At 50.6% G+C, this 25,712-nt stretch overlaps 1 protein-coding gene across 1 annotated transcript in view; it reads left to right on the forward strand.

The window, feature by feature from the left end:
- LOC119957553 (zinc finger MIZ domain-containing protein 1-like) overlaps positions 1 to 14,322 on the forward strand; it is a 191,096-nt gene extending 176,774 nt beyond the window's left edge. The window contains 3 exon segments of the mRNA XM_038785701.1: positions 3,126 to 3,286; positions 9,629 to 9,874; positions 12,502 to 14,322. Of these exon segments, the coding sequence (XP_038641629.1) occupies positions 3,126 to 3,286; positions 9,629 to 9,874; positions 12,502 to 12,609 (515 nt within the window). The 3' untranslated portion in view covers positions 12,610 to 14,322.
- The last annotated feature ends 11,390 nt before the right edge of the window (positions 14,323 to 25,712 follow it).

Raw genomic sequence — 25,712 nt, forward strand, 5'->3', positions numbered from 1 at the left:
TTGTATTGTATTGTCCAGCACTGTACATTGATAAAAACAAGACCATAAAATAAGATTTTTTTTAAAGAAGCTGTTCCGATGAAAGATCGTTGATGCAAAACATTAACTCCGTCTCTAACTGCACAGATGCTGCTTAACCTGCTGAGTTTTCCTAGCACTTTATTGTTGTTGCTGCGGATTTTGAGACCTGGACATCCAGGACTCGGGGACTTGCCAATTGACAGGAGGATTGTGTCTAACTCCGAAGCACCAGAATTGGAGAAAATTAGACTTGCGGCAATTATTCGGTCTTTTTAAAAATTAATTTAGGGTACCCAATTCTCTTTTTTCCAATTAAGGGACACTTTAGCCTGGCCAACCCGCCCTACCCTGCACATCTTTGGGTTGTGGGGGGTGAGACCCACACAGACACGGGGAGAATGTGCAAACTCCACACCGACAGTGACCCAGGGCCGGGATCGAACCTAGGACCTCGGTGCTGCGAGGCAGTAGTGCTAACCCACTGCGCCACCGTGCCGCCCCTTGTTGTGTTCATTTATTTGCGTCGTAGCTTTTATTTATCGGAGGAAAATTATTCTGGGGTTTATCAAATTCAGACTTGTAAGCAACTCCTGAAACAAGTAGTACTTTGGTCGCAAGTTACATATATTACATGGAACATACAGTGCAGAAGGAGGCCATTCGGCCCATTGAGTCTGCACCGACCCACTTAAGCCCTCACTTCCACCCTATCCCCGGAACCCAATAACCCCTCCTCAACATTTTTGGACACTACGGGCAATTTATCACGGCCGATCCACCTAACCGGCACGTCTTTGGACTTGTGGGAGGAAACTGGAGCACCCGGAGGAAACCCACGCAGACACGGGGGAGAACGTGCAGACTCCACACAGACAGTGACCCAAGTGGGGAATCGAACCTGGGACCCAGGAGCTGTGAAGCCACAGTGCTAGCCACCGTGCCGCCCCTGCTATACAGCACATTTTGAAAATAAGAGTTTGTTTTCTTATTATTCACTGGTGGGTCTTCGGTAGTGATGCTTGTGGTGAGTGTGAGCAAGGCAGGCCAGAAGGCACGCCCAACCATGCTTTAATACATCTGTCTTTTGCATAATGATTGCCAAAGCGTGAGGTGGTATTGTGTCACCAATCAGTAACATGGGGCGAATTCTCCGACCCCCCTGCAGGGTCGGAGAATCGCCCGGGGCCGCTGAAAATCCCACCCCCGCCGTGGCAGAAATTCACCGCCACCCGGGAATTGGCGGGGTCGATCGGCGTGCCCCCCGCGGCGATTCTCCGGCCCACGATGGGCCGAAGTCCCGCCGCTGAGAGACCTCTCCCGCCGCCGTGGTTTGAACCACCTCTGGTGGCGGCGGCATCGGCGGCGCGAGCGGGCCCCCGGGGTCCTGGGGGCGATCGGACCCCAGGGGGTGCCCCCACGGTGGCCAGGCCCGCGATCGGGGCCCACCGATCGGCGGGCGGGCCAGTGAAGTGGGGGCACTCTTTTTCTTCCGCCGCCGCCACGGCCTCCACAATGGCGGAGGCGGAAGAGAATCCCCCAGCGCACATGCGCCGGTGGTGACGCCAGCGGCAGCTGACGCACCGGCGCATGCGCGAACCGGCGAAGGCCTTTCGGCCAGCCACGACGCTGGGCGGCGGGCGCCAAAGGCCGTTGTGCCGGTTTTGGCGCCAGTCGGCGTGGTGCCAACCGCTCCGGCGCGGGCCTAGCCCCTCACTGTGAGGGCTTGGCCCCTAAAGGTGTGGAGAATTCCGCACCTTTGGGGAGGCCCGACGCCGGAGTGGTTGGCGCCACTCCGCTACGCCGGGACCCCCCACCCCGCCGGGTAGGGGAGAATCCATTCCATGGTATCTAGTTCAATCTGCCTCTGCTCGGGCACCCGAAGAAGAATACCTCACACAGAAAAGTCCCCGAATGGGGGAATATCAGGTTCCACGTAAATACTTACCTCTTTGGGATAACGTCGGACATTCAGGTTAACAGTGAATCTAAAATGGAGCATTAATGGTTACATACGAGATTGTTTAAACACATTCCAAGAATTCAGTATCTTTCCGGGTGTGAAATGTTTATATTGTTACCATGGATTGCTGACGACAGCAGCAACATTACAAATGCAGGGGGTGAAACTTGTCGCAGCTCCAAATGGGCTCATAATCACACTGCTCGTGTTCCTCTTTCCAATAAATGTTTACAGAAGGACGTTCGTACTCTTTCTGCAGACTCACTGCACGTCTCGCTGACACTTCCACTTGGTTTGAAATGTTAAAGTCTTTGCAAGATAATGCCAAATGTTAAAATCTGTGGCAATATTGTGTAGTTCACGGGAAAGTTAAAAAGCCAGCATTAAGGTGTTTCGGGCTGGCACAGGGGTTAGCACTGCTGCCTCACAGCGCCAGGGTCCCGGGTTCGATTCCCAGCTTGGGTCACTGTCTGTGCGGAGTCTGCACGTTCTCCCCGTGTCTGCGTGGGTTTCCTCCGGGTGCTCCGGTTTCCTCCCACTGTCCAAAGATGTGCAGGTTAGGTGGATTGGCCACGCTAAATTGCCCCTTAAGTGTCCAAAAAATGTTAGGAGGGGTTATTGGGTTAGGGGGATAGGGTGCAAGTGAGGGCTTAAGTGGCCTCTTTCTACACTGTATGTTCTAAGTTCAATTCCGAGCTTGGGGTCACTGTCTGTGTGGAGGTTGCACCTTCTCCCCGTGTCTGCATGGGTTTCCGCCGGTTTCCTCCCACAGCCCAGGGACGTGCAGGTTGAGTTACAGGGATATGGCAGGGGTGGATTGGGCCTAGGCAGAGTGCTCTTTCGAAGGGTCGGTGCAGTCTCGACGGGTTGAATAGCCTCCTTCAGCACTGCAGCCATTCTATGATCAGCTGCTGACGAGCTGCGAGACCATTTTGGCAGAGATCAATTTCACATCCCCACATGCTGTTTGGCGAATCATTTAACACTCAACAAAATACTGGTTGACAAAGGCCCATCATAGGGACAGGAAGTTTGAGGGATAAATGAACATTAAATGTATTTGGTAAAGTACGCGTGTGTTTTGTTGTCCCCGTCCTTGTGATACGCTAAAACCCGGTGACACACTGCTTTTTATTTTCAACAGGTTCTGTTTATCCTGGACAGGGGAACTTCCCCGATTTCCCCCACGGCAATCCCACCAACACGTCCATTAATGAGTTCATGCATGGACCGCCTATGTCGTACCCACCAGACATCCCAACCATGGCTCCTGACAAGCCTCTCGGGCACTCCATGCCAGATCAGGTAAGGCTTTGCATCTGGGAACGTTTCCCGTGTCACGTCGCTGTGTCGTCAATTAGTCGCAACGGGGTTAGTGACAGTAGGAAAACAATGGAGACACGTGACAGCACCAGAGACAACTTCTACTGACCGATGTGCTGCGAGCAGGGGTGGTACAAGGGGGTGGGGGGGGGGGGGTTTGAAATTATTTTGCCGATTAAATTCCCTCCTGCTCTTCCATGTTAAAATTGACGTTATGGCCGTTGCAATTAACTGTACTCTTCTTAATTTGGAAACCTTGTCAACGTCGGCATGAGGTTTATCAAAAGAATTTTAAACCTCAAGAAAGCAGACACTGTCTAATAGTCTCCTTTTAGAAGGTGGCTTACATTACAAACAAGTTGATGTGTATACTTCCATGGGGTGTGCTGACAATATAAACACAGTGGTGTACAAACAAGGTGTGCGGGTGGAAACAAACGGGTGTGCCAGTGTTACGGCTGAATTCTGTTTGGCCTGTAAGCTTGTTGAAGTCCAGCACTTCACTCACTCAAGTGAGTGTGCGCTCACTTGACCTATTTGCAGCGTTAAACCGGCTGATTCGGGATACCAGCCGCTCAAAATCCTGCAACCGGTTTCACTGGAATCCATTGCGTTGCCTTTAAAGACTTTCTTTTTAAGATTCGGGGGGAAAAGGTCCGTTTGCGTCTCCAATTCTCCACAATAGTCCTCAATACCGGGGCCCCGCAAGGCTGCGTACTTAGCTCCCCTACTCTACTCCCTGTACACACACGACTGCGTGGCAAAATTTGACTCCAACTCCATCTACGAGTTTGCTGACGATACGACCATAGTGGGCCGGATCTCGAATAACAACGAGTCAGAATACAGGAGGGAGATAGAGAACCTAGTGGAGTGGTGTAACGACAACAATCTCTCCCTCAATGACGGCAAAACTAAAGAGCTGGTCATCGACTTCAGGAAGCAAAGTACTGTACACACCCCTGTCAGCATCAACAGGGCCGAGGTGGAGATGGTTAGCAGTTACAAATTCCTAGGGGTGCACATCACCAATAATCTGTCCTGGTCCACCCACGTCAACGCTACGACCAACAGCGCCTATACTTCCTCAGGAAACTAAGGAAATTCGGCATGTCCACATTAACCCTTACCAACTTTTACAGATGCACCATAGAAAGCATCCTATCTGGCTGCATCACAGCCTGGTATGGCAACTGCTCGGCCCAGGACCGCAAGGAACTTCAGAGAGTCGTGAACACCGCCCAGTCCAGCACACAAACCTGCCTCCCATCCATTGATTCCATCTACACCTCCCGCTACCTGGGGAAAGCGGGCAGCATAATCAAAGACCCCTCCCACCCGGCTTACTCACTCTTCCAACTTCTTCCATCGGGCAGGAGATACAGAAGTCTGAGAACACGAATGAACAGACTCAAAAACAGCTTCTTCCCCGCTGTTACCAGACTCCTAAATGACCCTCTTATGGACTGACTTCATTAACACTACATCCCTGTATGCTTCATCCGATGCCGGTGCTTATGTAGTTACATTGTAAACCTTGTGTTGCCCTATTATATATTTTCTTTTATTCCCTTTTCTTCCCATGTACTTAATGACCTGTTGAGCTGCTCGCAGAAAAATACTTTTCACTGTACCTCGGTACACGTGACAATAAACAAATCGCATCCAATTGACCATTATTCAAGTGGCACATTATTTTATTTTTTAAATTAATTGAGTACCCAATTTGTTTTTTCCAATTAAGGGGCAATTTAGCGTGGCCCGTACATCTTTGGGTTGTGGGGGCGAAACCCACCCAGAAACGGGTAGAATGTGCAAACTCCATACGGACAGTGACCCAGGGCCGGGATCGAACCTGGGACCTCAGCGCCATGAGGCAGCAGTGCTAACCACGTGGCACATTATTAACCATTACTACGCCTACCTCATCTGATTTTTGGGAGGTCAGCTCCATTTCATAGAATCCCAACAGTGCAGAAGGAGGCCACTCGGCCCATCGGGTCTGCACCGACCCTTCGACTGAGGACTTTAGCCATGTTTTCGAGAGCAGGGGTGTCAAACATCAGCTTGCTATCCAGATCCAGTCCACCTGGGCCGTGCTTAAGGTGTGACTTGGAATGGGACAGGAATCACTCAGGCCCTGACCACCTTCTCGAGGGCATTGAGGGACAACCCAAAACTGGCCCCGCCCCGCGCACAACATCCCAAGGAAAGGAAATGAGAAGGATTCCAGGGAAAACTGAGCTTGCGACATTTGTGTCACATTTGTTGCTTTCCAGCTGTATCTGACTCCTCCTTGTTCACCAGAACCTGCAGCTGGCATTTTGACAGAGGGTCAAGGAGCAGGAACAATAGCAGAAATCTTTTACATTTGGTTAGTCTGTAACTCAGCAGTGAACCAGTCTCTGAGTACGAGCTTTATCTTGTTTTCACTGGACTGGGCTGTATTGGGCAGACCCTCGAGGCAGCGTGGCTGTGGGACGGTAGGGAGGGAGGTACAATTGGCAATCACAGCTTGGGTCACTGTCTGTGCGGCGTTCTCCCCGTGTCTTTCCCAGATCCGGGTGCTCCGGTTTCCTCCCACAGTCCCAAGGGTGTACGGATTAGGTGGATTGGTCAGGCTAAATTGCCCCCGAGTGTCCGAACGTTAGGTGGGGTTGCGGGGATGGGGTGGAGGTGTGGGCTTAGGTAGGGTGCCCTTTTCTGGGGGGGGCGGGGGGGGCCGGTGTAGACTCGATGGGCCAAATGGCCTGCTTCGGCCCTGTAAATTCTATGACCTCCTCTACCCTGCACCGTCCAACTTGGAACCCCCTTCTCTTCCCCAAACCCCCCCCCCCCCCCCCCCACTCGAACATTCCCTCTTGGCCCTGGAGACACTGCGGATTCACCTCGCTGTCATCCTATCAGTGACCAACGCTCCCGGTGCGTTTGTTACCACAGAATACACGCAACATATAATAATATCCCCCAAACAGGGTCTCATTAAAATCCAGTCTTACTTCCACTTTCTCCAGCCGGTTTTCAAGCCCGTGACAGCAGCAAGTTGCCTGCAGCCAGGAGTTGAAACTCAAACTGCTGAAGATTTTGATTCGTGGTGTTGCCAGGGATCTGTCGTCTGGGTTCCGAAGTTCCCCAGCTGGTTTTCTGCGATCTGGGCCGGGATTCTCCCCTACCCGGCGGGGCGGGGGGTCCCGGCGTGTTGGAGTGGCGCGAACCACTCCGGCGTCGGGCCGCCCCAAAGGTGCGGAATTCTCCGCACCTTTAGGGGCCAAGCCCTCACATTGAGGGGCTCGGCCCACGCCGGAGTGGTTGGCGCTCTGCAGGCTGGCGTGAACGGCCTTTGGCGCAACGCCAGCCGGGGCCGAAAGGACTTCGCCGACCGGCGTAAGTCTGCGCATGCGCTGGAGCGTCAGAGGCTGCTGACCTCATCCCTGCGCATGCGCAGGGGAGGGGGTCACTTCCGCCTCCGCCATGGTGAAGACTATAGCGAAGGCGGAAGAAAAAGAGTGCCCCCACGGCACAGGCCCGCCCGCCGATCGGTGAGCCCTGATCGCGGGCCAGGCCATCGTGGGGGCACCCTACCCGGGGTCAGATCACTCCACGGCCCCCCGCCAGAGCCGCCAATCCCGCCAGTCAGGGAGGTGGTTTAATCCAGGCCGGCGGGAGAGGTCTGTCAGCGGCGGGACTTCGGCCCATCGCAGGCCGGAGAATCGCCGCGGAGGGCCCGCCGACTGGCGTGGGCTATTCCCACCCCCGCCGAATCTCGGGGGGCGGAGAATTCGGGACACGGCGGGGGCGGGATTGACGCCGGCCGGCCCTGGGCGATTCTCTGACCCCCCGGGGGTCGCGCCCCTGATCTTGAATTGCATCACAATTAACAGGCGACGTGGCCCTGAGCTTACTGGGCCAACAAACACGTTTTTTTTTTAACCGTAAATCTTTCGCTCGTTGCTGAATGGGTCTTGGTGATGAAGGGAATGTTTTCCATCGTAGACAGCAGAGTCAGCGTTATGAGGTTAGGTATGGAATCGGTTACAACGGCTCAGGTTGCAGTTTCCTCCTTTAGATCTGATCTTAGAAGGAAAGCATCGCAAGAGCTTTTCTGCTGTTAATATCATCACTTGAATGAGTCAGATAAATGCAAATCAGATTTTCTTTTGGGGGGGGGGGGGGGGGGGGGTGTGGGTGCATGCGAACGGGAACTGCCCGTCGAATCCAGACACCAGTCAGAGTTGGTTTTATTTACAGCGGCATATTATGCACAGTGGTTAGCACTGATGCTTCACAGCACCAGGGTCCCAGGTTCGATTCCCAGCTTGGGTCACTGTCTGTGCGGAGTCTGCACGTTCTCCCCGTGTCTGCGTGGGTTTCCTCCGGGTGCTCCGGTTTCCTCCCACAAGTCCAAAGACGTGCAGGTTGGGTGAATTGGCCACGGTAAAATTGCCTCTTTGTGTCCGAGGATATGCAGGTTAAGTGGGATAGGGGAGTGGCCCTACAAAGGTTCGGTGCAGATACGATGGGCTGAATGGCCTCCTCCTGCCCTGTAGGGATTCCACGGTAATCCAGAGCAAAGAAATTAAGTTGCATTTATGGCTATGTTTGATTCCAGCGTGCAGGTCTTCTGTCGAACTCGCTGCACAATTTATTCCCCTAAATCACCCACTCTGGCACGGTCGTCAAACAATTTTCTTTGTATTTTGGAAATATTCAATAAAACAGTGATTTTTAAAAAAAATCAACATTCAATAATATGCAAGATTAATTGGAACCTGACCAGAGAATGCTTACATTGCAGAAGGAGGCCATTTGGCCCATCGAGTCTGTACCGACTCTCCGAAAGAGGACCCTACCTAGGCCCATGCCCCCACCCTATCCCCGTAACCTAACCTGGACACTAGGGGGCAGTTGATCACGGCCAATCCACCTAACCCGCACATCTTTGGACTGGGGGAGGAAACCGGAGCAGCCAGAGGAAACCCACGCAGACACGGGGAGAACGTGCGGACTCCGCACACCCAAGGCATGAATCAAACCGGGGGCTCTGGCGCTGTGAGGCGGCAGTGCTAGCCACTGTGCCACCATCCCATGTCATGTTCTAAAACTGGCACTGCGACCCCCAAAGGGGCAAGGGGCAGGGGTTGCCGGGGGCACTGGTTGGAATATTGAGAGGCCGGTGCTCCTGACAGAAATCTCTCCTTGTTTGGGGAATTAGGCCTCCGATATCTTTCACAAAACATCACTGGAGAGCGGAGACTGAAGTGAGCCAGAGGGGGTTTGGAGGGCAGTGAAGGTAACAAGGTGGTTTGTTTACCTTCCCTCTGGTGCTGAACACACTGAACAAGGTGCACCCTGTACAGTACAGTTGTGTGCACAGTTCTGGTTGCCACTCTATAGGAAGGATGTGATTGTGCTGGAGAGGGAGCAGAGGAGATTCCCCAGGATGTTGCCTGGGCTGGAGCGTTTCAGCTATGAAGAGAGGCTGGTTAGAGCTGGGGTTGTTTTCCTTGGAGCAGAGAAGGCTGAAGGGGGGACCTGATTGAGGTGGACAACATTATGAGGGACGTGGATAGGGAGGAACTTTCCCCCCTTAGTTGAAGGGTCAATAGTGAGGAGGCAACATTCGAAGGTGAGGGGCAGGAGACTTAGAGAGGATTTGAGGAAATATATTTTCACCCAGCGGGTGGTGGGAATCTGGAACTCGCTGCCTGGGAGGGTGGTAGAGGTGGGAAACCTCACAACCATTAAAAAGTATGTGGATGATCACTTGACATGTTAGAATATTCGAGGCCAAGTGCTGGGAAGTGGGATTAGTGAAGGGTTGTCGGTGCAGACTCAATGGGCCGAAGGGTCTGTTCTGTACTGTACGCCTCTGTCAATCAGGTCAGACTTATTAAACATGTGAGCCTCACAGTAACCCTGCCCCAGCAGAACCAAATCCTCTCCCTTCCAATGTCACAGTGGGCATACTTCCTCGGAGAATCAGGAATACAGTCTGATTATTTTCTCCCTATCCTATCCCTTTCTGATAATGTAGCACTGGTGCGTCTCTCTCTCTCTCTCTGACGCTACAGTACATTTTAGAATGTAAACCTCCCATTGACGTGTAATGTTGGTCGCATTTTCTAAGCAGGTAAATTGCAATTCTGGAGGGCAGTAACCCACAAACGGAAGTGGTAACGAGAGCTGTAGCTAAGGGGTTTATAATACCAAGGACGATGGGATGTTGAAGTGTGTCGATGATGAATATATATGCCGAGAAAAGGTTGATGTGTCGGTGGTTGTCCTATTATTGAATCCTATTGTGTTTTTATCCCTTGCCCATAGATTCCTCACTCTGGACCAATGGATCAATCGCACACTGCCCTCCAGCAAGGGGTCCACGGCCCACACCTTGGCACCCAACCAGGGCAATCACTGCACCACAGGAGCCCCTCCCAGCACCCACGGCAACTGCAGCAGGCAGGCGCTGGGGCCCATTCCCACGGTGAATTGTCCTTCAACCCATCCTCGGTCATGGAAGGTCAGGCAAGCAGCCAAGGGGCGGCGGACGTTCCAGAACCTTCTCTGGAAGTAAGAGCGGCAATTTAAAATTTTTTTTTATCCATCTCTTGTTCAAGGAAAGATGCAAACGCGCTGGAAGCGGTTCACCGGTTTGCCAGACCCGTACCTGGAAAGGGCGAGTTGAGTGAAGAGGAAACTTTGGAAGAGTAAAAGGCAAATTGATTGAAACGTATACAATTCTGAGGGGTCTTGACCGGGTGCACATGGACGAATCTAGAACTAGGGCTTACTGTTTAAAAATAAATGATCGCCCATTTAAAACCGAGATGGGGCAAAATCTAATCACACAGCGGGTGTTGAGTCTTCCTGATAAGGTTCCAGAGGCAGAGACTTTGAGTAAGGTTCTTGGTAAGCAAGGGAAGATTACAGATTAGCGGGAGTATGTTTAAGGCCGAGATAAAAGGATCTTGGTAAACAAGGGAAGATTACAGATTAGCGGGAGTATGTTTAAGGCCGAGATAAAAGGTTCTTGGTAAGTAAGGGAAGGTTATAATTAGCGGGAGTAGGCAGCATGTCGATTTGAGCTTACTTTCAGATCGGCCACAATCTTATTAAATGACAGAGAAGGGTTGAGGGGCTGAATGGCCTCCTCCTTGATCGTATGCTGTCAGCTGCTTTTAAGTGAATAGGACCATTCAGGAATATTGGCTTTAAAATAACTTCAAACAATGGTCACGGGGTGGCACAGTGGTTAGCACTGCTGCATCACAGCACCAGGGACCCAGGTTCAATTCCAGCCTCGGGTGATTGTGTGGAGTCTGCACGTTCCCCCCTGTGTCTGCGTGGGTTTCCTCCGGGTGCTCCGGTTCCCCCCCCCCACAGTCCAAAGATGTGCAGGTTAGGTGTGGTTGTGAGGATAGGGCGGGTGAGTGGGCCTGGGTACGGTGCTGTTTCAGAGGGTCAGTGTAGACTCGATGGGCCAAATGGCCTCCTTCGGCACTGTAGGGATTCTATGAATCATCTTTGAAGTGGACCAATTAGGCTTGTATTTCCTGAGGCGCAGGATATTTAGAGGTACGGTAATTAATGTGAAAAAGGTGATAAGAGTAGATATAGAGAAACTGTTTTTTGGTGTCAAATCCAGAACAAAGAGGCATGACCTAAAAATTTAAGCCCTCGGTGTCAAGTTAGAGGAAACATTTGAAACCAGTCACAAGAAGTATCACTGCAGTGAAAAAGGATTTTAACTGGTGGGGTGAGGTTTACTCCTGCAGATGACGCAGTTCAGCACCTCCCCCCCTCAAATCCCCCCCCCCTCTGTGCTCCGCGACTTACCCAAGTGCCTTTGCCTCCAAACATGATGCTCTTGCCCACCAGTTCCAGACAGGTAATTGTCAACCTGTGGGCTACGATGTGTTTTGGGTTCCCGAAAAGGCCCATTCATAACCTGGCTGTTGCTAGGCCCAAGTGCGCCCCCCCCTCTATCTCTCAGACACACACACACACACACGCTTGCCCCCCCCCACACACACACGCTCGCCCCCCCCACACACGCTCGCCCCCCCCACACACACACACACGCTCGCCCCCCCCACACACGCTCGCCCCCCCCACACACACACACACGCTCGCCCCCCCCACACACACACACTCGCCCCCCCCCACACGCACACACACACACACACGCTCGCCCCCCCACACACACACACGCTCGCCCCCCCCCCACACACACACACGCTCGCCCCCCCCCACACACACACACGCTCGCCCCCCCCCACACACACACGCTCGCGCCCCCCCCACACACACACACACACACACACGCTCGCCCCCACACACACACACGCTCGCCCCTCCCACACACACACACGCTCGCCCCCCCCACACACACACACACGCTCGCCCCCCCACACACACACACACACTCGCCCCCCCACACACACACACACACGCTCGCCCCCCCCACACACACACGCTCGCCCCCACACACACACACGCTCGCCCCCCCCGACACACACACACACTCGCCCCCCCCACACACACACACACACACACGCCCCCCCCCCACACACACACACACACACACACACACACGCCCCCCCACACACACACACGCCCCCCCCCCCACACACACACACGCCCCCCACAGACAACGCTCGCCCCCCCCACACACACACAAACACACACGCGCGCTTGCGCACCCCTCTCTCTCACACACACACACACACACACAGGCACCCCCTCCTCTCTCTCGCATACGTGCGTGCCCGCCCCTCTCTCTCACACACTCGGGAGTGGGGGTGTGTATGGTGTTCCGCGCAGAATTTCTTCACTGCTGTCTCTCTCTGTGGTACCCTGCAGTGAGGGAGTTCAGCAGGATCCTCCATTGGGTTGGTGGACAGAAAAACTGTGTGCAGGTCAGTTTTCTACCTGATCAGTACCGGCCGCAGGGGCCCAACACTGCCTGGACGATTTGGCCCAATAAGTTGCAGAACACAAGGGAAAAAAAGATTCCAATCATGTCCTTTACTCGTGTGGAATGATGGGTATTATTGTTCCCTGCAACGCAGTAAATTGCCGGGCACGAGGCTAGAATTTATTTAGTTACTTTTTTGAGCCGAGTGATTTTAAACATTTTCAAATTCAGCTCATATGTCAGAAAAGAATAAAATCCGTATTGTTCTTTTGTGCCCTAGCTTCTCCCAGAGATCACAAACCCAGATGAACTGCTGTCTTACCTTGGGCCTCCAGACATGCCAAACAACAGCAATGATGATCTTCTCTCCTTGTTCGAGAACAACTGATATTCTTCCCCCTTTTTAAAAAAAACACACACACACAATGGGTGACAAGACACCACCACAATATCCCTCCCTCCATCTTGCATTGTCGGCAGTGAAAACCGATTTGCAGAGAGATGTGTGTGTGTGTGTGGACCGTGCTTGGAAAGAGAATCTCCCAGACTCCCATTGTAACATGTCATCGTGCATCTTTAATGTGTTCTAAATATCATAGAGCAGGTTGGAAAGTTTGACAAGCTACGCAGATGCCAGGAATTCTCTTAACAACCACCGACGACTGTCAAGGAAATCAGCAGAGTGATCGTTTTGCTACCAATGCCACAAACCCTGTCTGAATTTCAAGGCGTTAGCAAGCAGAAAGATGAGAACGGCTTCAACGCAGCTATTGGCTCTGGGCCACGTCTGATTGCAAACGTGTTTTTTAAAAAATATATATAAATTCAACTCGGTGTCGTTGAGGATTATTCCCCACATTCACTGTTGAAGTGAGATCCTGGGAATCAAATGCCTCGCTCGTACAGGGAGGGAGCAGAGAAACAAAAGGGAACTTGGGGGAAACCCCCCCCCCCCCCACTCCCCCGTCTCGAGTACAGCGGCTTTCCAAGGGATCTCTCCAGTTCCCCCTGCCGGAGAGGAAACGGAACCCGGACTTCGGAATTATTGTCCGGAACGCGGGAGGGGGAAAAAAAAATCATGATCGTCACTGAAACAAAAAAAGCACAAAAGATTCTAAAAAGGTGCAATGTAGGAAGTCTACAACACAGAGGAAAGAGATCTCTTCCTTTACACTGTAAAATGGAACACTTTCACTGCCTACATTTCACAACCTGTGAGTAAAGATGTTGGACATTGTATCATTGTAATATAAAAGGAGTACAGAGGTGATTAAATGACAGAATACTGTGTTATTATTCCATTTTGATGTCCTCCCTCCTTCTGTCCATTCTTGTTTTTTTTTTGTATATTTGAAACAGAGCATTCTCTGATCTTAACGGAGACTTATCTGGACACACCAATACTGTTCTACGAGCTGTAGCTTTTGTACCAAGTCCTTGAGCACCAAAAATCAATTTTCTTCCCCCCCCCCCCACCTCCAAAAAGTGCCACGGAAAGAGGGTGGCTGTACGACCTCTGGCAAAACAATAGACAACAACAATAGGAAACATGCACCTTGTAGGCAGCAGGGCGGCGCAGTGGGTTAGCCCTGCTGCCTCACGGCGCCGAGGTCCCAGGTTCGATCCCGGCTCTGGGTCACTATCCGTGTGGAGTTTGCACATTCTCCCCGTGTCTGTGTGGGTTTCGCCCCCACAACCCAAAGATGTGCGGGGTAGGTGGATTGGCCACACTAAATTGCCCCTTAATTGGAAAAAAATGAATTGGGTACTCTAATATTATATTTTTTTTAAAACGTGCACCTTGGCGTGAGAGAAATGGTTCGATATCTAACCATTACCCAAAATCGTCGTTGCCCTCAGTTTCTGTACATGCAGGTCACTTGTTTTGGGGGGGGGGGGGGTGGGGATATAATTCGTCAGTTCTGTTGGCCTGCATCAGTTCTTTCTAAGGTGTCCCTCAACTATTTAAGATGACTCAGACGCGTAAATCAACGGTGTGGAGGTTCGGGTTTTACGTTTATTGAACCTACCTCCTTTGCTGGCATTTTCTCGGGATGTATTGAAATCTTGTGAGGCAATAATAAAAGCTCATTGTCCTGCGCTTGATTTCTACAACTTAAAAAAATATATTTTCAAACGATTGTGTTGAGAGCGGAACGTAAATTTTAATCCAATCATCTGTACTGCTCATTGACAGCCTTGCTTCGACATCAGTCCCAGGATATGAAGGGGCTGGATTGCTGCTTTTAAATTGGATCCAGAATGAATAGACGGGCAAGAAAGAAAATATGCAGAGGGTGCCTCGAGTGTCTCGATAGATTGTCCTCAACAAAGCTGAGGCAGCCGAGAGCACTCTTTTACAGGTCTGAGCATAACATAGAGAGGAAGCAAATCGGTACAATTGCTACAAAGATGTGACAAATGAGTTTAGGAGCCAGGAAAGAGATGTAGGGGCGTTTACATTGTGTAACGGCCAGGCTTGCGGAGGGCCTGAGGTGCATTTAAATAGCTCCAAACAGCGGAGAAAGCAATGCAGTGTGGGTCGCACTGTTGCTTCACAGCGCCAGGGTCCCAGGTTCGATTCCCGGCTTGGGTCACTGTCTGTGCGGAGATAACTTGATCTCTCTAGCCTTCTTCTTTCCCGCTCAGCTAGGTTTCTAGTTGCGCTTGCCCTGCGTTTCCAGCTACGTTGATGAATTAATGTGCAGAAGTCAAGCCGCAAACCTGGATCTGAGCGTCTGCTTACCCAGTATAATTTGGACATCAGGGCGCCTTTTGAAGACTGACTTCTCAAACAAAATAGAGAAGGTTCCAGATTTCTACCACCTTTTGTGACATCATCCGAGAAGAGTCTACCAAAGACCCCCCTGTTCTGGACACCGCTACCAGATCTATCAAATCCTTTAATCATTTAAAGCGGCTTAGTTAGATCTCTTAATCTCCTATACCAAAGGGAATATGAGCCTTTGTCTATGCAACCTGTTCCTGAATTTAGCCACTTTTAGCCCTTGTGAATTTGTGCTGCACTCCATCGTGGCCACCACACCCTTTCTGCGGTGCAGGACTCTCAATGGGGTCTAACCGGAGCTTGCTATTGAGATTCCTCTTCTTTTTATAAATGATGATGTGGAGATGCCGGCGTGGGACTGGGGTGGGCACAGTAAGAAGTCTTACAACACCAGGTTGAAGTCCAACAGGTTTGTTTCAAACACGAGCTTGCGGAGCGCTGCTCCGTCCTCACCTGAGGAAGGAGCTGCGCGCCGAAAGCTCGTGTTTGAAACAAACCTGTTGGACTTTAACCTGGTGTTGTAAGACTTCTTACTGTTTTATAAATTATTTTATATCCCCCCCAATTCAGATGCAATGTAGCGTGGCCAATCCACCTATCCTACACGTCTTTCTGGGTTGTGGGGGTGAGACCCACACAGACACGGGGGGGGGGGGGGGGGGCATCGGACTCGAAACGTTAGCTCTTTTCTCTCCCTACAGATGCTGAATTTAGAGTACCCAATTCATGGTGAGGAAGGGGCTGCGCTCCGAAAGCTAATGTTTGAAACAAACCCGTTGGACTTTAACCTGGTGTAAGATTTCTTACTGTGCTCACCCCAGTCCAACGCCGGCATCTCCACATCATAATTTATAAAAAGAGGAATCTCAATAGCAAGCTCCGGTTAGACTCCCTACAGATGCTGCCAGACCTGCTGAGATTTTCCAGCATTTTCTCTTTCGTTTCAGACACGGGGAGAATGTGAAAACTCCACATGGACAGTGACCCGGGGTTGGGATCGAACCCTGGTCCTTGCCGCCGTGAGACAGCAGTGCTAATCACTGTGCCACCCTGGATATCGAGATTCCATAATGTCCTCATCACATTGTGCTTAAAATAACTGGGACTGGACCTAATAATCCAGGACATGTCTTGCAGAATCCATTGTCAAGATGCTGAAGTTTGATACTCCCATTCTAACAAGCATAGGGGAGATGGTGGATAGCAGCAGTGTGACTGGACTAACAACTTGGGGGCCCAGTTTGCTGCTCTGGGGATATTCCACCATGGCTGGCGATAGGCTCAATTAATAAATCTGGAATTGCAAATTAATCTCGGTGATGGTGACCATAAACCGATCATTGGTTGTCGTAAAGAGCCATTTGAGGAAATCTGCCGTCTTTACCCGTCCTGGCCTACCCGTTATCTCCAGACCCACGGTAACGTGGTCGACTCTCAACTGCCCTCTGAAATTGCCTTGCAAGCCACTCATGGCAGTTTGGGATGGGTGACAATTTGCTGGCTTTGCCAGCGATGCCAACCTTTTGCGCGCGAGTCACAAGAAGTGCTGAATTCTACTTTCAAATCGAGCCCGTTCAAAGAAACATGCGGCAATTTCTGCTCCGTACAAACCCGGCAAGAGTTAAAGATAGGGCTGACTTCTGCGATTTCAGCGTCACTGCTGATGAACCGTGTGTGCTTATATTTGTATACCGGTTTCTACGTGCAGGTCTTATCTCCTTGTTGAGCCCATCCCTCCTGCAGTGTGTTACCAAAACAATATGCACTTGGGAAATTTAACAATAGCAACCCGTGGCATGAGTCATGGACTGAGGTCTTTGTGCAGCGTATCAATTGAGATATCGGAACGTTTCTCCCAATGTGTCCCGTAGGTTTGTCTAATGCACAGATAAAAGGCACTCGAGTACATGTCCGCCACCCGTACATGCCCCGGGAAGCTCTTTAGCTTCTGTTTGGTTTGTAGGGTTGATTGACAACTCAACATTAATGGACACAGCTCCTACCAATGTTTCGGACAGCAGAGCTGGTACTGATTGCCCTATTCATTCAAATTACCCAACCATTGAGGGCGGGCGCGGCGGCGCAGTGGGTTAGCACTGCTGCCTCACGGCGCCGAGGTCCCAGGTTCGATCCCGGCTCTGGGTCACTGTCCGTGTGGAGTTTGCACATTCTCCCCATGTTTGCCTGGGTTTCGCCCCCACAGCCCAAAAATGTGCGGGGTAGGTGGATTGGCCACGCTAAATTGCCCCCTCATTGGAAAAAGAAAATGAATTGGGTACTCTCAATTTAAAACAAAAAATAAAAATCCCCCAACCGTTGCCTTATTGTAATTGTTTCTGTATGCCTTTCCCAAATTCTCCTGCTGTACCGTACGTTTAGTCCATAATCATATTGTCCTCTTGAGGCCTACAGTTTCTGGTATTTTTCCTGACGGTGTTAAAGTTAATTCTGGTTAGCACTGGTGCTTCACAGCTCCAGGGTCCCAGGTTCGATTCCCGGCTTGGGTCACTGTCTGTGGGGAGTCTGCACGTTCTCCCCGTGTCAGCGTGGGTTTCCTCCGGGTGCTCCGGTTTCCTCCCACAAGTCCTAAGCTGTGCAGGTTAGGTGGATTGTCCATGATCAGTTGCTCCTTAGGTGTCCAAAAAAGGTTTAGGTGAGGTTACTGGGATAGGGTGGAGGCGTGGGTTTGAGTAGGGAGCTCTTTCCAAGAGCCGGTGCAGACTCGATGGGCCAAATGGCCTCCTTCTGCACTGTAAATTCTAGGAACTGACAATTTGACATGAGTGTTACTGGAAATTCTTGCACACAGCTCTGGGTGTAGCACGTTGCCAAGCAAATAACTACAAACGGTTTCCTCCCTTTTTCAGGTAGCTGATCTTGGCAAGAGTATTTTAGATTTGACCCGAAGTGCAGGTGCATTTCTGACCTATCTCTGGGGTTAACTACAACCGACAGGACTGGTCAGGCCCAGCCATGTTTATTCACAGCTCCAGGGTCCCAGGTTCGATTCCCGGCTTGGGTCACTGTCTGTGCGGAGTCTGCACGTTCTCCCCGTGTGTGCGTGGGTTTCCTCCGGGCGCTCCGGTTTCCTCCCACAGTCCAAAGATGTGCAGGTTAGATGGATTGGCCATGAGAAATTGCCCATAGTATCCAAAATTGCCCTTAGTGTTGGGTGGGGTTATGGGGATAGGGTGGAGGTGTTGACCTTGGGTAGGGTGCTCTTTCCAGGAGCTGGTGCAGACTCGATGGGCCGAATGGCCTCCTTCTGCACTGTAAATTCTATGATAAGGAGTTGTCAATCACGTGTCACCAAACGTGAGGACAACAGGAAGGGTTTGGAGAGAGGGTGGAATTTGGCCATTCGAGTGTATTGAAGAAGCTGGTTTGGAGTGCATCATTGAGTCACTAGATCCTTATCTCAAATTTCCGAGTTGTGAATAATGTGACACAGATGGGGACCAGATCGCTGACCTCTTGCTCAGGAAGTGATGTGCAATCTCACCTGGAATAGGTCACTATTTCGACAGACTCGATGGGCCGAATGGCCTCCTTCTGCACTGTGTGTTCTATGTTCGAACCAGATCCAACAAATATGTAATAATACAAAAGGGAAAGCATTTCCCAGATCAAGACTTCAAGAGGAGAAATACTTTTCCTCCTTAACATCACGACTGTCAAAATCAACTTCTTATGCTGTCTCTTCGAACCGATTCTTTCCCAGGAGCACAAAAACTGCAATTCCTTACCTCCCCCTTTCACAGAATCACAGAATTTACAGTGCAGAAAGAGGCCATTCGGCCCATCGAGTCTGCACCGGCCCTTGGAAAGAGCACCCTACGTAAGCCCACACCTCCACCCTATCCCCACACTCCCACCTTACCGTACCTTTTACTTTCCTGTTCCAAACAGCTCCAAGCCTTTTGCTCTCCCACTTCTGCCGTATGGTGGCCCTTGACTCTTCACCCCAATCTCAGTTTCGAAACAGTTCAAAAATCTGTTCAACGATAACAACAAAAAGACATTTTTTTCTCCCCGTGTATCCTAACCTTTGAGTATTGTCAAATGTTATTTCAGTTAAGTAAGAAGTCTTTACAACACCAGGTTAAAGTCCAACTGGTTTATTTGGTAGATCACCCGAGGAAGGAGCAGTGCTCCGAAAGCTAGTGATTCGAAACAAACCTGTTGGGCTTTAACCTGGTGTTGTCAGACTTCTTACTGTGCCCAGTCCAACGCTGGCATTTCCACATCATTTCAGTTAAGGTCACTGAAGAGACAGGCCTATCGCAATCAACACACACTTTGTAAAAACAGAGTACAGGTCACTTCTGCCATATTTCTCCTCTTTACCTTTGACACAACGAGTACAGAAAAGTCATGGGCCAAACGGCCTTTAGCCTCTCCATGTTGGGCACCAATTTCCCGCAGAGAATTTAGGTGAATTGACCAGACACAATAAAGTTGAAGATAGTGCCTTCTGATAAATATCTTACAGCTCAGTTAATGGCACGAAGTGAAATTAGTCCAGGAAATTTAGTAATTTCATTTAGATTTAATTTCATGAGCATTTCAATCTTACTTCGAGTACCTTTTCAGGCACGGAAGTACAATATTGATATCAGAGACCCACCTGTATCGTTTTGGGATAGCCGGGAGAATAGCCGGGGTGCCGCGCCACGCCACCCCCCGCACGCGATTCTCCCATCCCCCTGAAACCAGTGCCGCACGAATCGTGCCCGGCCGCTCGGAGAATCGCGGCGATTCTCCGGCACGGACGTGCCGAGCCGGCTGGCGGAAGAAATGACAGTCCCGCCGGCGCCGTTCTAACCTGCTCTCGGGCCGGCGGGACCTGGGGCTTGACGGGCCGGGAGCGGCCTGTGGGGGAGGGAGGGGGAGTTCCAACCCCGGGGTGGCCCTCTGGAGTGGCCTGGCCCGCGATCGGGACCCACCGATTGGTGGGCCGGCCTCTCTGTCGGCGGGCATCCTTTCTGTTGGCGGGCCTCCTTTCTTCCGCCGGCAAGCCTGAATCCATCCGCCATTTTTGTGCGGGTGGCCTGGGGGAGGTCGGCCACCGCGCATGCGCGGGACCCACGTGGTGCTGGGTCTCCGAGGCCCCGCCCCCTGTAAATGGGCAGCACGGTAGCACAGTGGTTAGCACAGTTGCTTCACAGCTCCAGGTTCGATTCCCGGCTTGGGTCACTGTCTGTGTGGAGTCTGCACATCCTCCCAGTGTGTGCGTGGGTTTCCTCCGGGTGCTCCGGGTTCCTCCCACAGTCCAAAGACGTACAGGTCAGGTGGATTGGCCGTGATAAATTGCCCTAAGTGTCCAAAAAAGGTTAGGAGGGATTATTGAGTTACGGGGATAGGGTGGAAGTGAGGGCTCAATGGGTCAGTGCAGACTCGATGGGCCGAAAGGCCTCCTTCTGCACTGTATGTTCTATCTCCTCTAGCCGCCTTGTATTTGCGTTTTCTCATACTAGCCAGCATCCTAGTTAATCTGCACAGTACCTTTTATTGCCTTTGCATCCTTTCCTTTTTTTATAAATTTAGAGTACCCAATTTTTTTTTTCCAATTAAGGGACAATTTAGAGCGGCCAATCCACCTACCCTGCACATCTCTGGGTTGTGGGGGTGAGATCCACGCAGACACGGGGGGAGAACGTGCAAACTCCACACGGACAGTGACCCAGGGGCGGGATTCGAACCCAGGTCCTCAGCGCCGTGAGGCAGCAATGCTAACCAATGCGCCACCCTCTTTACATCCTCTCTTGATAGGGCGGTGATTAAAACGGCACACAATACTCCAAATGCTGTCTCACTATGATTACGTCTCAGCTTTTATATTAGAAGCCCAAGATGTCGCCTCCAACGCACACTGAATACTTCCTCTCGGGTGGATTTCTACCCTCATTGTGCTGGGGGCCAAGACTGTGATTTCCTTCAGCATCCGATCAGCAAAATCCATAGCGTACGTGGCGGTTTAATTTAGAATTTGCCATAAAGCCCAGTGGTCGGTTCGCTGCATTGAAAGGCCTTATTCACTAGATGTTTGAACGCTTTTGAAGTTTTGTGAACCTAAATTTGCTAATCCTAGCTCTGTGAAGTAACAGTGCTAACCCCTGTGCTGCCATGATTGCCCAACGGTACGCAGTGATAGACCAATCATCCAGCTTTTCTCCAAAGTATAATGATTACTTCTGATTTAACACTTGACACTGAATTTTAACTGTTTTTGCATCTTCTTATGGTCTTCGGCTATTTATTATGCCTCCTATTTTCCTGCAAACCTGGACACCAAACAAGCTTCGGGTCTATATCTAAATTATTGACATACAATGTACGCAACTGGACCCAGAACAGAACCACCATCCATCTCCTGAGTAGCTGTCCCACCTCCGACCACCTCAAATGTAACTGTTTCTCGAAGGGTCCAGGGATGTTTCCTGTTGGATTTTTCACATCGTCTACCGTCAGCTGAACAACCAACGCGGCTTCTATGCAGCTTGCCTGCTGGCTCCATCCACGAGTAATCTTCTGTTTCAAGGTGTGTCCGTTATCATCGGTACACGAAACAAGCGTAAAGCCAACACTGACGTAGCACACCCCTCAGCAATGGTTCTGTGGCTGGTAATCGTCAACAAAACAAGACAGTTGTTTCCATAATTGGTCTGTCACTGCGTACCGTTGCGCAATCACGGCAGCACGGGGTTAGCACTGTTACTTCACAGAGCCGGGGTCCCAGGTTCGATTCCCGGCTTGTGTCACTGTCTGTGCGGAGTCTGCGCGTTCTCCCCCGTGTCGGCGTGCTCTGGTTTCCTCCCACAAGTCCCGAAAGACGTGCTGTTAGGTGAATTGGACATTCTGAATTCTCCCTCTGTGTACCCGAACAGGCGCCGGAGTGTGGCGATGAGGGGCTTTTCACAGTAACTTCATTGCAGTGTTAATGCAAGCCTACTTGTGACAATAAAGATTATTATTTCTTCATATTATAACTGCGGTCAATAAAATACATAAAATATCCATAATTCCTTTCTGGGAGTGACCACAGAGAAATGCTTGTGCTGGACATGGTTCCAATATATGACTTGCTGTAGAACATATACCCAAATGCTGTGTGCAGATAAAAATCCTTTGGTATTTTCAATAGAATAATGCTTTGGAAGGAAATAATTTCTTTACAAGTGCCAGTAAACCATCTGATTTTGGGAAAATTATTTTTTTATATATATATATATATACATATGAATGTTCCTCTTTTATTACACGGCTCATGTTACGTTTGGAGTGCTTTACAATATTAGACTAAATTATCTATGGAAAGTTTGAGACAATTCTGTTTTTAGTACCAAAACAATTCTGTCTTATTTGCATGCTCCTGCTTCACACTGTATATAGTGACCTGTCATAGTCTCTGTTCTGACGTACTGTTGCTGTGTCAATACACATTCCAAATGCTTCAGCACCGGACGAGGTGGGCTGGTAAAGTCTTTATTTTGCAGATTTCAGCCCCAATTCTGCGTTCAATTCGAAAGGGTTTTTAATTCCTTTTTTGTCTTCTTTTTTTTGTGGGTGGGGGGGGGGGACTTCCTCCCGGGTACGAGTCTGCCGACTGCCCCTCACGGACCTTTTTCCAAAGCGGCCGTTCTTAATGCACGAGACTTCAAAGCAGGTCCCCATGGGCTACTCACCCACGTGGCCCGGTTTTGTCCCAAATTCAGCATACATGCCTTGTACCAAGAGGTCGCAGGTCGTAGATAGAAGAGTGACAGGTCTTCCTGTCACTTGACGGCGCAGTGGTTAGCCCTGCTGCCTCTGGCGGCACGGTGGCACAGTGGGTTAGCCCTGCTGCCTCACGGCGCCAAGGTCCCGGGTTCGATCCCGTGTTTGCATGGGTGTCACCCCCACAACCCAAAGATGTGCAGGGTAGGTGGATTGGCCACGCTAAATTGCCCCTTCATTGGAAAAAATGAATTAGATGCTCAAAAATGTATTTTTAAAAAAAGGAATTGCAGCTGGTACATTTCTTCCTCTCTGGCCTGGGATCTTTACTTCTGTAATAGCCCGGCGGTGACACAGATTAGATAATCCTGTCCAGAGCAGGAATTAAGACCTGGAATATTCAGCTCCACGTGGCGTGGTTGCACACCGTTGAGCCGCGGAGAGGGGGGGGGTGGAATCCGAAACACACTTTTCCGTTGAATCTCAGAAAACGTCTTCTCCAGATTGAAACGTCTTTGGAAGTCTTCCCTGGTGTTGCCGTTCGGATCTGGGTTTGCCGAATTGCGCGTGGAATGTCAGAATCTTTGGAGCCGGTTAAATATCTGCACCATGTATCAAACCTGAAGTGGAATAATAATGTGATTTTTTTTTTTTCGTTTTCAGAATAAAGGTGGAACATTTCTTGTCTGTATGTTCTTGCATTAATAAAATTGAAATTTGTTCTGGAAATTCTGGAGTTTTAGGTTCTGTCAGCAGTTCTGGTCGCCTTATTTCAGGAAATATATTGGGCATGGTCTACCCGAATGGGTACCTGTAGTAGGGCATGGCTCCAATCCTCTGGGAGACCCCCATGATGTCTGGTCCCCGTTTGTGGAGACCAACGCTGTGAACAGCGCTCGCCCGAGGTCTCCCAAGGCCTTGGCTAGATCTCGAGAACGCATATTAGAGTCAGACTAGATACCATAGAATTTGCAGTGCAGAAGGAGGCCATTCGGCCCATCGAGTCTGCACCAGCTCTTGGAAAGAGCACCCGACCCAAGGTCAACACCGCCACCCTATCCCCATAACCCAGTAACCCCACCCAACACTCAGGGCAATTTTGGACAGCTGGTTGGTGATGCGGAACGAGGCCAGCAGGGTGGGTTCCCGTCCCGGCTGAGGTTAGTCATGAATGCCTGGCCTTCTCAACCTCGCTCCTCGCCTGAGGTGTGGTGATCCTCAGGTTAAAGCACCACCAGACAGCTCTCCCCCCTCAAAGGGGAAAGCAGGTCATTGGGGACTATGGCAACTCTCATAGAATGTACAGGGCAGAAGGAGGCCATTCAGCCCCTCGAGTCTGCATCGGCCCTTGAAAAGAGCACCCTCCTTACTTAAGCCCACACCTTCCCCGTAACCTAGTAAACCCACCTATTGGGCAGCACGGTAGCATTGTGGATAGCACAATGGCTTCACAGCTCCAGGGTCTGCACATCCTCCCCGTGTGTGCGTGGGTTTCCTCCGGGTGCTCCGGTTTCCTCCCACAATCCAAAGATGTGCAGGTTAGGTGGATTGGCCATGATAAATTGCTCTTAGTGTCCAAAATTGCCCTTAGTGTTGGGTGGGGTTACTGGGTTATGGGGATAGGGTGGAGGTGTTGAACTTGGGTAGGGTGCTCTTTCCAAGAGCCGGTGCAGACTCGATGGGCCGAATGGCCTCCTTCTGCACTGTAAATTCTATGATCTATGATCTATGAACCTTTTTGGACACTAAGGGGCAATGTATCATGGCCAATCCACCTAACCAGCACATCTTTGGACCGTGGGAGGAAACCAGAGCACCCGGAGGAAACCCAAGCAGACACTGGGGAGTACTCCGCACAGACAGTGCCCCAGCGGGGAATCGAACCTGGGACCCTGTGAGGCAACTGTGCTAACCACTGTGCTACCGTATCGCACTTACTTCCCTTACTGTACTAACCAAGATGTGGAGATGTCGGCGTTGGACTGGGGTGGGCACAGTAAGAAGTCTTACAACACCAGGTTAAAGTCCAACAGGTGGGTCACTGTCCGTGTGGAGTTCGCACATTGTCCCCCTGTCTGCGTGGGTCTCACCCCCACAACCCAAAGATGTGCAGGGTAGGCGGATTGGCCACGCTAAATTGCCCCTTGATTGGAAAAAATAAATTGGCTACTCTAAATTTATATTTTTAAAAAAGGTTTGATTCGAATCACTTGCTTCCGGAGAGCAGCTCCTTCCTCAGGTGAGTCACCAAATCCAAATTTACCAACCAAACCCTCCAAATACTTGATGGCTCTTAATCAGTCATGTGACATCAGGCACAAAAGGCCAATTCAATCGGTAAATAGGTTTGTAACTTTTAAAGGAAGTGCGGCCCAATTAATTCCAGTTAAGTAATTAAAGTATTCTGCAAAGTGACAAGAAAGGTGCGAGAGGAGGTGTTAATACAGACAGAACTATTACCAAATTTAACAATGGACAAATTACGAGTTTCAAGTTCCGAGTTGGAATCAAGACTGATGTTTAAGATAGACTATGCCTGCCCAAAATTGTACTAGCTGGTAAGGTGGCCTACCAGGTTATGATTATGAACGAGGAACCCATGTTCAAATGCCACCATTATAAATTCTGAAATTAAAATCCCCAGAAAATAATAGTTGCTAAAACTATTGCTTTGTTGCAAAAACTGTTCATTGCCTTTCAGGGACAGTCTGACCATATCTGTCCTCCACGTAATGCTTTCGGAGGTTGAGTTATACTGCTGTGCGATGCACAGAACGGTCTCATCTTTCTTTATTGGGCAGCACGGTAGCATAGTGGTTAGCACAATTGCTTCATCCCAGGTTCGATTCCCGGCTTGGGTCACTGTCTGTGCGGAGTCTGCACATCCTCCCCGTGTCTGCGTGGGTTTCCTCCGGGTGCTCCGGTTTCCTCCCACAGTCCAAAGATGTGCAGGTTAGGTGGATTGGCCATGCTAAATTGCCCTTAGT

The sequence above is a fragment of the Scyliorhinus canicula genome, chromosome 26 (genome assembly GCF_902713615.1).
Source record: "Scyliorhinus canicula chromosome 26, sScyCan1.1, whole genome shotgun sequence".
NCBI lineage: Eukaryota > Metazoa > Chordata > Chondrichthyes > Carcharhiniformes > Scyliorhinidae > Scyliorhinus > Scyliorhinus canicula.